Here is a 12,846-nt window from a genome sequence, read left to right on the forward strand (position 1 = left end):
TCCCTCCTGTGTGGTTTTGAGCTTTTTGATGGTTGGGAAGGAATGGACTTACCCTGTGGGCCTAATGTCTATTTTGTTTAGACAACATTTACTATTTTTTACCTCTTTAATGGCATTATCTTTAATTTGAGTTTTAAAATGTCATGTAGCACTTAATGTAGAGGCTTGCAATCCCTTAGTACTTATTTGATTGCTGTTGTGGGTTTTGTTTGTTTGTTTCTTGAGGTAGGGTCTTACTCTAGCCCAGGCTGACCTGGAATTCACTATGTTTTCTCAGGGTGGCCTTGAACTCACAGCCATCTTCTTCCCTCTGCCTCCCAAGTGCTGGGGTTAAAGGTGTGTGCCACCATGCCCGGCTCTTGCTGTTTTTTATTATGGTAGGAGACACTGTCATTGCAGGTCTAGCTCTTCTTCCTAATGCAGCGCCTACCAATCAGGTGTCCAAGTCAAGAACCTTGCTGATTTGTGTAAAAGGTATCCTGCTAGAATCTCAGAGTGTCATCTTTCTTTTCAGGCAATAGTGGTAGAAAATGCCAGTGTGTTGGTTCACTGTTCTGATGGGTGGGACAGAACTTCCCAGGTCTGTTCCCTTGGTTCCCTTCTGTTGGATTCCTACTACAGGACCATCAAAGGATTCATGGTAAGGCTTTATTCACTTGGGCCAGGATCCCAGATCAGAGGGACTTACCCAGTTTTTGTACCAAGGAGCTATTTGGCAATATTCAAAGATAGTTTTATACTAAAGCAATGGTACAACTGGCATCCAGCTGGTAGAAACTGCTAAGCAGCTGGTACTACACAGGATGGCATTATTAAATAATTATCAGGTCCAAAATGTCAGTATTGATGAGGCGGAAAAACCTTGAGTCACACTGATTTTTATTTGTGCCTCATTAAAATATTTAATTTTAATTTTTTTGTTTATTGTGCATGTGTGTATATATGAATTTACATACATATGTACGTAGGTACAAGGACCTCTTGGCACTGCAAATGAATACCAGATACTTGGGCTACTTTTTGAATCTGGCTTATGTAGGTAGTTTGGAGTTGACCCCAGGCCAGGAGACTTTGCAAGCAATAAATCCTTTAACTACTGAGCCATCTTCCCAGTCCCACAATGTACTTCAGATATAAAAGCTCCTTGGGTTTTTTGTTTTTCTTTTTAAAAAAATTACAAACATTTGGGTGTTATATTTTCATTTTACAGTAAGACAAAACACAAATAATAGCACTTAAAATATACTCACTTGGTGGCACACACTTGTAATCCCAGCACTTGGAAGTCTGAGGTAGAATTATTACCATGAGTTCAAGGCTAGCCTGCAGCCTGGGCTACAGAATGAGTTTTAAGTTAGCCTGGACTAGAGCAAGATACTGCCTCAAAAAGCTAAAAATACTTATATTTTGGGGGTAACTTTCTAGTTAAGGTACCCTGACTTGTTAAGTGTAATAACATGGTAGTTATGGTTCATATGGAGCTTAAAATTTCTAGTTTAACAGATTTCTTCCTTTGTAATGATAAAATCCTGTCTAGAACCAAGACTTTATGTTTTTGTTTGCCTTTTTTTTTTTTTTTTTTTTTTCTTTTTGAAGTAGGGTCTCCCCCTAGCCCAGGCTGACCTGGAATTCACTATGGAGTCTCAGGGTGGCCTCAAACTCACGGCAGTCCTCCTATTATCTCTGTGCTGGGATTAAAGGTGTGTGCCACCACACCTGGCTTTTGTTTGCATTTTAATGTATGATTAGATTAACTTTCAAATTTTACATTTAAAAGGGATCTGGCTCTGTGGGTAAAATGCTTACCACACTATCATAAGGAAATAGGTTTGGAACCCAGCACTCATATAAAAGTTAAGTGTGGTCCTTGTACTTAGAAAGTTTGAGGCAGGAGATTATATAGGGCTTGCTGGCCAGCTAGCCTGACCAAATATAGATTCAGTGCAAGACACTGTCTCAAAAACTAAGGTGGAAACAGTGGACATTGACCTCTAGCCTCCACAGGTAAATGCACACACATGCATATGTACCTACAGACATGTATTCTCAGAATTACACATCTATACATGCATACCACACACATATCCCCCACAATTTACATATTAAATCAAATTTGGTGGTACATGCCTATCATCACAGCATTTGGAAAGTGGAGGCCAGAGGATCAGATGTTAAAGGTCAACCTTGGCTATATAACAAGTTCAAGGACAGCCTGTACTGTATGACACCCTGTCTCAAAAAAAAAAAAAAAAGTAAAATAACATAAAATTTACATGTTAATATATGGTGAATAAATGAAGAGATACTAGAGTTTTCATGTTTATAGTTACTGAATACAGTATCCTCTTACAAGGGGCGATTTAAAGTCACCAGCCCCTGGTCAGCACCATTATTTGATCTTATTCGCATGTTGAATCTAGAGCCAACTAAATGGAAATAAGAAAATAGTGCAAATATAAAAATAATGTTCAACTTACTCTAAGTGTAAGGTGAGGAATGTATTTCTTCCAGTTTGGCTTACTTTGTTTGCAGGCATTCAAATGAAATCATGTAATAAAAATTCGGGGAGCCGTGGGAACTACAGCAGAGCCCCATTAGTCACAGGAGCTGGTCAGTGAGGAAGACACTGAGTTAGGATTTCAACACGGGTGCAGTGGTGCAAGGTAGAGGGCCCATGGCGAGATCACTTGTCCCAGGTCGCAGCATAGAAGTGCAGAGCTACAGGTGGGCCTGTACATGTGCTCAAGAAACTGTCCTTTTGTGCAAATCAGAGAGACTTAAGGCCACTGAGAAAAGAATGTGCTTGGTGTTTGTATAATGAAATTACAAGGTGTATTAAGTACTAAGAAGATACCTTTAGAAGCATTAGAAATGGGTTCTTTTGCTGGCTATGGTGTGGTACAAGTTTATAATCCCAGCATTCAGAGACAAGAAGTTAACATACTTAAGGACAGTCTGGGTTCCATATTGAGATCCTGACTAAAAACAGTGAATTAAAAAAATCTTTGATTTCAGTGGGTCTGGCCAGTAGAGAAACCATGGTGAAGAGCATGACTTATTCAAAAGGAAAGTGTTAACACTTGGGTTCACACATAAGCTGCCATTTCCACTGGCCTGTCTTTGTTTTGTTTTTTTAGACAGTCTTGCTTTGTAGCCCAAACTCTCTTCTCCGGCTTCAGCCTCCCGAGTGCTAGAATTGCAGGCATGTGCCATGCTCAGCTTCTCCTAGCTTTTTAAACATCTTTATTGTTAAAAATTTAAATATAGTACTGCATAAACTTTCCACATAGAATGCAACAAATACAACTGAAATAATTTGTTGTAAAAGCACCCTTTTCCTTAACCCTAGCTCTGTTACAGATTCTGCTGTCTTGCCTGTAGATTTTGGTTTCTTAAAGGTATAAATGTTGGGCTGGAGAGATGGCTTAGCGGTTAAGCGCTTGCCTGTGAAGCCTAAGGACCCCGGTTCGAGGCTCGGTTCCCCAGGTCCCACGTCAGCCAGATGCACAAAGGGGCGCACACATCTGGAGTTCGTTTGCAGAGGCTGGAAGCCCTGGCGCGCCCATTCTCTCTCTCCCCCTCTATCTGTCTTTCTCTCTGTGTCTGTCGCTCTCAAATAAATAAATAAATAAATAAAATTAAAAGAATTACAGGATTCTCTTTAAAAAAAAAAGTATAAATGTTTTTATATCAGTGGAATTGTAGCCATTTTTTTAAAAGTTGAAAATAGTTGTAAAGTTGATTTTACATCTTCTTTTAAGGTTTTAATAGAAAAAGATTGGATCTCATTTGGACATAAATTTTCAGAGAGGTGAGTGGCAATTTTATACTGAGAACTTTGTGACCTGATGATACCACAGTGTTTTTGTTCTTTATGAAGTGGCTTGTTTCATGGGAGGTGAGGGACAACTGTGCCCTATATTGTGTATGAAGTCAGATTTGATGTCTTTTTCATTTCTTTCAGCTCTAGTACCTTTGTTATTGGCTATTTAGCTTTGTGGTTTTGTTCTGGTTTTTGGTTTTGTAAAATGATCTCATGTAGCTGAGGCTAGCCTTCACTTCCAGATTCTCCTGCCTCCTCCTCTTCCTGCATGCTAGGTTTATAGGCATGGGCCACAGGTCCAGTTCTGTTGTTTTTAAAAGGTAACAGCCTCTTTAAAATTGTGATTACAAAACCCATAAATAGCTTCAATAAAAAACTGCTTTTTGCTAATGTAGCTGTTAGAATATTTATGTGTATGTATTAGATCTGAATTGTGTATGTTTTTGCATGTTTAAGTTTATGATACCTAAACAATGAACTTCTTTGAGAGGTATTTTTTAAAGATTGTGTTTTCTTGGGGGTTAGGTGTGGCCATTTGGATGGTGACCCAAAGGAAGTCTCACCAGTGTTTACTCAGTTCTTGGAGTGTGTGTGGCATTTGACTGAGCAGTTTCCACAAGCCTTTGAGTTCAATGAAGCATTTCTTCTTCAGATCCATGAGCACATTCACTCATGCCAGTTTGGGAACTTCATTGGAAACTGTCAGAAGGAAAGAGAGGAACTCAAGTAAGATGGTTGGATGAAAATGGGTCAGACAACTATAAATCATGCTTGACTTAATAAGATGTCTTAAGCAGTGTGAAATAGAACTAAATTTTACTATAGATTTTATTGTTTGCATTGCTAAAATACCATATTAATATCTTCCACCTTTCAGGGTAATGGTAAAAACATATTTTGAAATATATTTTGAAGTAATATGTATATGTGTATATCTTTACAAAATGTCTCAGCCTTGGTCACTAGTTTCATGGTGTGGTAAAAGATGTTAAACTGGGGACCAGAGAGATGGCTCAGCAGTTAAAAGTGATTGCTTGCAAAGCCTGCCCATCTAGGTTCCATTCTGCCAATTTGGGTTCAGTTCCCAAGGATCTCTGTAAAGCCAGATATGCTCAGTAAGAGACCCAAGTGTGCACGTGTGCACACGTGCACACACACACACACACACACACGTGCAAGTAAATAAAGTTTGAAAAAAATTATGTAAAACTATTGGTTTGTTAAGGTAACATGCAGATTGAGAGCTCTTTTCCCTGTGAGAAGATAAGTCTGTTGACATTAACTGTGGTGTGTCTGTTCCTGCTGGGGTCTTCTGTAAGCACTGAACCCCGTACTGGATCTCTTCCCTACTTTTTCCTAACCAGTTTTTGAGGATGAGAGTTTCATGGGAGATCTGGGGTAAGACCAAAAGGAGACTATACATACATAGAATTCTGATTCTGAGTTTATCTTTCTTGCACTCATAATAAAGAATAGTTCTAGATTCTTGAACTTGTAAATATCATGCAGAAAGACTAATTGTGGCAGTAGGGTTGATAGCAGAACCAGGAGCATGTGGAAACCTCTAAAGATGCGTTTTGAAAGGAATAGCCAGTGATAGTGTACAGAGATGAACAGATGAAGGACGGGGAAAATTGTAGCTCTGTGCCACAGACATTCAGTGGTTTATCAAAATGTGGAGCAGATCACTTTCCTTGGAGGTCAAAGCTCATTTGGAAAACCTTCTTAGTGTCAAACATCCTTAAAAATGAGAATGTGGAAATGAAAGTGGATATTTCCTAGGAATCTCTCTGAGAATGTACCTATGCACACCATCTTGACCCCAGTTTCTGTTGTGTTTGCCTGGTATAGATTTGCTTATTCTTTTTTTAAAATATTTTTTATTTCTTTGAGAGCAACCGAGAGAAAGAGGCAGATTATATAAATGGAGAGAGAGAGGGAGAGAGAGAGAAAGGGAGAGAATGGGTGCGCCAGGGTCTCCAGCCACTGTAAACGAACTCCAGATGCATGCCCCTCCTTGTGCATCTGACTAACGTGGGTCCTGGGGAATCAAGCCTCGAACTGGGGTCCTTAGGCTTCACAGGCAAGCGTTTAACTGCTAAGTCATCTCTCCAGCCCTAGATTTGCTTATTCTACAGTCATCCCCATTTACCCATAAGCTCTTAGACTTACAATATGGCTGGCATTTAAAACTTTCATATCAGGTCCTGATTTTGTTACCACTTCAATGTGTTCTAGCCCTGTGTCATCATGGTCCAGATAAGGGACTGCGAGAATAAGGCTAGACAGAACTGCTAGGTGGGTTTGCACTCTTGTGAATTGATAGGAATCTCTTAAAGTGTACAGTTTTGAGGAAAATGGTATACCTGAGTTGTGTTCAATCAAGTCGCATGGCTTTATTACATGATCATGATTGCAATAGGAGAAAAAGGGCTGGGGAGACGGTTCTGTAGATAGAGTGCCTGCTGTGCAACTCTGAGTACCTGGATTCAAATCCCCAGACATAAATTTTAAATTTTAAGTTTATTTATTTATTAGAGACAGAGAGAAAGAGAGAGAGAATGGGTGCGTCAGGGTCTCTAGCTGCTGCAAGTGAACTCCAGACCACCATGTGCATACGTGGGACCTGGAGAATTGAACCTGGGTCCTTTGGTTTTGCTGGCAAGTGCCTTAATGGCTAAGCCATCTCTCCAGCCCAATTTTTTGTTGTTGTTGTTGTTTAAAGGAGAAAACAAAATAGGGGAACTCAGAAGACTGACTAATACTAAATCTACTTTGAAAGTGGTTATTTGATTTATAAAGTGAATGTTAGCAGGAATACTTTATCTCCCTGGGCAAGATTTTAATATTTTTCTTATCTCCTTAAGGTTAAAGGAAAAGACCTATTCTCTGTGGCCATTTCTTTTGGATGACAAAAAGAAGTTCTTAAATCCTGTCTACAGTTCTAAATCTCAGAGATTTACAGTTTTGGAACCAAATACGGTATCCTTCAATTTTAAGTAAGTTGGCATTATGGAAATGTTTATATGTGATTTTTCTCAAACATAATTTATTGAACTTTAAAAAATTATTTTAATTATGCATATTTATGGGGAATGGTATAATTATTATGTACATGTATATAATATGTAATAATCAAATCTGGCTAGTAAGCATTTTCATGTCTTTAAATTGTTTTTTCTTTTATATTTTATATATTTATTTGAGAGAGAGAGAATGGGTGCCTTTAGCCACTGCAGATGAGCTCCAGATGCATGGGCCACCTTGTGCATCTGTTTCTACATGGGTGCTAGGGAATTGAACCTGGGTCCTTTGGCTTTGCTGGCAAGCACTTTAACCACTAAGCCATCTCTCCAGCCCTCTTTGAACTTTTTTATATATGTGTGTGTAGTGTGTGTGTGTGTGTGTGTGTGCGTGTGTGTGTGAATGTGCATGTGTGTCCACATGCATACAGAAGCCAGAATTTGATGTTGGATGTTTTTCTCAGTTGTGCTCCATCATTTTTTAAATTTAATAATTTGTAAGTGGTTGGGGAAAGAACATAGATGTGCCAGAGCCCCTGCCACTGCAAATGAACTGGAACAGGGTCCCTCACTGAACCTGTAACTCTGATTTGGTTAGACTAGCTAGCCAGCAACTGTGGGGGGTTCCTGTCTCTCAGCCCTGGGATTACAGGTGTGCCCACCATGCCTAGCTCTTTTTATTTGGGTGCTGAGGATCTGAACTCAGATCCTCATGCTTGCCCAGCAAGCACTTAACCCTCTGTGCCATCTTCCCGGCCCATGTTTTCTTAATGCTTAGTTAACACATGGTACTATATAGGGCCAGAGAGATGGTTCCACAGTTAAAGGTGCTTGCTTGCAAAGCCTCATGGCCTGCGTTTGATTCCCCAGTACCCATGTAAAGCCAGATGCACATGATAGTATATATTTCAAGGCACAATGTGGTATTTTAATACTTTTGTGTGAGGTGTGCTAGTCAAACTTAGATAATGAGTCTTTGCGTCTCCTTACCACTGTCTGTGTTTAGAGCCTGTGTGTCCGGTCTTCTAGTCAGCCGTGCAGCACCCAGCAGGTGGTGGCTGACTCTTACTGCCCCACTGTGCTGGAGAGCACTAGTGCTTAGTACTCCTGTCTAACTGTGCTGTGGTGAGCACTTCTCTGTTTTGTTCTGAAGGTTTTGGAGAAACATGTACCATCAATTTGATCGCACATTGCATCCCAGGCAGTCTATCTCTAATATGATTATGAACATGAATGAGCAAAATAAACAGTTAGAGGAAGATATTAAAGACCTAGAATCTGTAAGTATTCTGAAATGTTGAACGCAATGTATTTGAAATATTAAATTACCCGGCTAGGAAGATGGTTCAGCAGTTAAAGGCACTTGCTTGAAATATTAAATTAGTTTAATTTACCCTGTGAAAATATTTTCAGTTTTAGATTTCCATGATTACAAACTAAGTTGAGTGGGTTTTCATACATTTATTGACCATTTGGTTTTCCTTTACTGTGAATAAACTGTTCATAATTTTGCTCACTTCCTTCCTTGGATCATTGACATTTTTCTTTTTGATTTGTAAAAGTTCTTCATACACCAGACTCTATTCCCTGTTGTGTGTATTGAAATAGCTTGGTCTGCCTTATTTATGTTATGTTCTATGCAGATATTTTAAGTTGTCATGCCAAATTGATCTATCCTTATGTTTCATTATATATTAAATCCCTCTCTGTCCTAACTTTTCTATAATCATTTCTTTGTTATAATATATAACCAAAATGTATATGTAGGTATATGTATATTTCTTTTTTAAAATTAATTAATTTATTTATTTGAGAGAGAGGAAGAGGCATAGAGAAAGAGAAAATGGGCATACCAGGGCCTCCAGCCACTGCAAATGAACTCCAGATGCATGCACCCCATTGTGCATCTGGCTTAGTGGGTCCTGGGGAATCAAACCTGGGGTCCTTAGGCTTCACAGGCAAACGCCTTAACCGCTAAGCCATTTCCCTAGCCCAGTATGTGTACATTTCTTTAAGTTTTGTACTAGATATAGTGTTTTCTTTTCATGAGTCTATCTTGTCTGCCTCACAGGCCAGTGCCTCTACATCTTAGGTGAGAAAGTAGTGACTGTCTTAGTAAATGACAAAGGATACTTTTTTAAAAAATATTTATTTTTATTTTTATTTATTTATTTGAGAGTGACAGAGAGAAAAAGAGGCAGATAGAGACAGAGAATGGCCCCGCCAGGGCTTCCAGCCATTGCAAACGAACTCCAGATGCGTGCGCCCCCTTGTGCATCTGGGTAACGTGGGTCCTGGAGAATTGAGCCTTGAACTGGGATCCTTAGGCTTCAAGGCAAGCACTTAACCGCTAAGCCATCTCTCCAGCCTGATAGAGGATACTTTTATGTTAAGGAGAGGAAGGCTAAGACATGGGCAGCACGAGGTGATTGCAGATCCATTGAAGGGTTTAAAGAATATGATGCTTTGCCAAAGGACAATTTTAATCTTGGTGTTAAAAAGTTACATTACATTCTAAAGCCTGGTTTACTTAGCAACCCTTAGTAAGGAGACCCCGTTAGAAAAGCTCTTCATACTCAGCAAGGCTTTAGCTAAGTAAGTTGTGATTACTATATTATATGTAGTTGTACGATAGAGTGATTTCAGGTTGAGTGTGCCGTGTGTATTCCTTTTCTTATAAAATGTTTATATATCCTTGAGATGTTTGAAGGCATGTGTGGTCAAATCTGGCTAACTGTATTGATTGATAAATATTAAAATAGAAAGATTTTGTTCTCTAGAAATTATAGCCAATTGTAATTTTCAGTCATGTCATATTCACTAAATACTATTACTTATTGTACATCATGTTCAAGGGAAACATTTGCAAAGGCATGCTTTTTCTTCACTGAGCATGCATTGATCACGTACTCTGATTCATAATGTTTTTTTCTTCAAATTTTTGTTTCAGAAAATTAAGCAACGCAAAAATAAGCAAACAGATGACATCCTTACCAAGGAATTGTTGCATACAGTTCGTCCCGAGTCACCTACCCTCAAGCCCTCCCTGTGTCTGAAAGAGCAGACCCTGCTTCCTGTGAGTGAGGCACTTCGAACTGTAGAGGGCAGCAACCCAGCAGATAATCGGTACAGTGACTATGCTGAGGAATTTTCCAAGTCAGAGCCTGCTGTGGTCAGCTTGGATTATGGCGTGGCAAGAATGACTTGTTAGACACCTTCAGCATTTTCTAGAATGACCATAGTGCAAGAACTGGGTATTGCGAGGATGGTCTGTCTGCATGGCCAAAGGGATTATTCTAATAATGACCTTGGGGTTGAACAGTAGGTGAATAGCTGAAGAAATGATAACTTCTCTTGTGAGAGAAATCAGTCAGTTTAGTTGCAATTCTAGCAAAGAATGACAGTTCTGTAAGAAAAGAATGGTATTGGATGAATTTAACTCAAAACACAATTTCCAAGGTACACCAGGAAGCTGATATTTCTGTATGATTTATGTTAATTACAGCCAAGCACGGATAGCTTTTCTTAAGTGTAATTTAACTTTGAAAACAAAAATTTGACAAAGTGATCCCTTACTAATTGACCTGGCATGCACTTTAAATTATGTAACTGTAATACTGAACACTTAAATATTTTGCCTCTTAGTGATGTTTGATATTGAAGTGCCATGAAATGTACTTCTAAGAGAGCCTTAAAATTCAATTTTCAGTTTATTCTTTGCCCTTAAATTTTACAGACTAGAACAAGGGGTTTTATTTCCTCCCAGTCAGCCTTCTTTGTGTGTACATTGACCTCGTTTCCGTGGGGCTGCATCCCGCCACCCTCCTGCACAAAGTTTGCAAAAGTGTGCGGACAGTCCCCGACGAGCCAGCCCCACCTCCAGACTCAGAACCAACAAAACTAAAGGTTCTCTTCTGGTTGTGATTGCTTAGTGCTGCACTTGATGATTTATCAAAGCCTAGACTATTATTTTTACGTATAGATAAGCACATTTGACTTTTACACATGGATTACTGCGTTCTATTGATTCTTACTTTGTGGTTGGCTTGAATGCTTTGATAACTATGAGAGTTTAAAGGGGAAAGCTCTGTTAGGAGTAGTAAACATACATTTTTAAGCTGCCTTATCTCCTCACGAATTGGTACTCCTAGATGAGTTGGTACTCCTAGCTTTGGTGTACCCACAAACTTTAGGATAATGTAAAAAGGGAAGTACTAATAGTTGAGATTTTGCTTGGTTGCATGAATTTTACAGTAGTCGTTTTTATGTGGAACATTTTTTTTTTCTCTGTGAGATATAGAAGAAATAAAAAGGGAAAACTAAGGTGAGCCTAGTTAATGTTTAACAACAGCAACTTTAACTCTGGCAAGTGTTTATTTTATAAGCCTTTGTATGCTAATTGTTTTTATGCTTTGTACTAGAATAGTACATATCTTTAACACTCAAAAAGTCAATTGCAATTAGCAATCTTACCAGCTAGCTTTAAAACTGAAAGTTTAAAAACCATGGATGGCATGTGGTACAATTCAAGGACACTAAGACATCTGCATAAGATCCCTTACCTATCTCTTTATCACTCCTGTCTCTGTTATATTACTTTTGAGCGTACACAGCTTTCTCAAATGAAAGAAAGCTTTATTGTATGTGATTTTATCTAATCCTGTTTATTTTTATAATTCATTTCTGTAATATCTTGTGTAATAAGAAAAATATTGCTTTTTAAACTGTAACAGAAATGTACTATATGTGTTTAATCAATCATATTTCCACGTTTAGACACTGGGAGAAGAAATTTAATCTCTGTGGCCACAATGGTAAACTTTTGTGCCTTGATTCCAGTCACACTGTGGTTTTGGAATCACTGGCAGGCATCTTATATTCATCTTTTTGGTTTATTGTCTTCATCTTCATCTTCAGATGTATATATGCGTTTTTTTTTCTTTTTGCTTACACATGGACTAAGAAACCATATAACACCCTAAGTGACATATGTTGGCAAGATGCAGCCTGTGTATATGTCTTATAAAATTGGATTTATGTTCATTATGTTTTAGAACACATAGCATGTAAATTACTTCATGTATTATTTAAAGACAATTAAATATTCATGTTTTAGTTTGACTGCTTTTCTTTGGGGAAAAAAAACAAGTGGGTTCAAGATACTATATTTTTTCTCACATGGGCAAATGGTCATACAGTCACAAGTGTTTTAGCATTTCACTTCCCCCCAAATTGTTGACAAATATTTCTTATTGTTTACAAAAATAACTTTCAGATATTTAACATACACCCAGTGTTGAAAGGCTCAGCAGATAGAGGTGACAATGTTGGGGTCTCTTTTCTCTGTCATGGGTATGTATTCTGATCAGCACTTCCTTGTGCCTACTCTGGCTCGCTAGAAGCCTGGGTTCATCATAGAGGATTAAGATCTAGGATATACAAAGAACTCAAAAAGTTAAATAATAAGGAATCAAACAAGCCAATCAAAAAATGGGCTATGGAGCTAAATAGAGAGTTCTCAAAGGAAGAAATACGAATGGCATATAAGCATCTAAAAAAATGTTCTACGTCACTAGTCATCAGGGAAATGCAGATTAAAACTACATTGAGATTCCATCTCACTCCTGTCAGATTGGCCACCATCATGAAAACAAATGATCATAAATGTTGGCAGGGATGTGGAAAAAAAGGAACCCTTCTGCACTGCTGGTGGGAATGTAATCTGGTCCAGCCATTGTGGAAAACAGTGTGGAGGTTCCTAAAACAGCTAGAGATTTATCTACCATATGACCCAGCTATAGCACTCCTAGGCATATATCCAAAGGACTCATCTCATTTCCTTAGAAGTACATGCTCAACCATGTTTATTGCTGCTCAATTTATAATAGCTGGGAAATGGAACCAGCCTAGATGTCCCTCAACAGATGAGTGGATAATGAAGATGTGGTACATTTATACAATGGAGTTCTACTCAGTGGTAAAGAAAAATGAAGTTATGAA

The 12,846-nt window shown here is 38.5% G+C and overlaps 1 protein-coding gene across 2 annotated transcripts in view; it reads left to right on the forward strand.

The window, feature by feature from the left end:
• Mtmr6 (myotubularin related protein 6) overlaps positions 1-11,961 on the forward strand; it is a 33,034-nt gene extending 21,073 nt beyond the window's left edge. For both annotated transcript variants that reach the window (XM_045154694.1, XM_004670533.2), the window contains 6 exons: positions 515-640; positions 3,762-3,811; positions 4,349-4,549; positions 6,691-6,822; positions 8,000-8,126; positions 9,797-11,961. In XM_045154694.1, the coding sequence (XP_045010629.1) occupies positions 515-640; positions 3,762-3,811; positions 4,349-4,549; positions 6,691-6,822; positions 8,000-8,126; positions 9,797-10,057 (897 nt within the window). In that variant the 3' untranslated portion in view covers positions 10,058-11,961. The remainder of the gene's footprint in view (positions 1-514; positions 641-3,761; positions 3,812-4,348; positions 4,550-6,690; positions 6,823-7,999; positions 8,127-9,796) is intronic.
• Positions 11,962-12,846: the final 885 nt, after the last annotated feature.

Source organism: Jaculus jaculus, chromosome 7 (assembly GCF_020740685.1).
Source record: "Jaculus jaculus isolate mJacJac1 chromosome 7, mJacJac1.mat.Y.cur, whole genome shotgun sequence".
NCBI classification, from domain to species: domain Eukaryota; kingdom Metazoa; phylum Chordata; class Mammalia; order Rodentia; family Dipodidae; genus Jaculus; species Jaculus jaculus.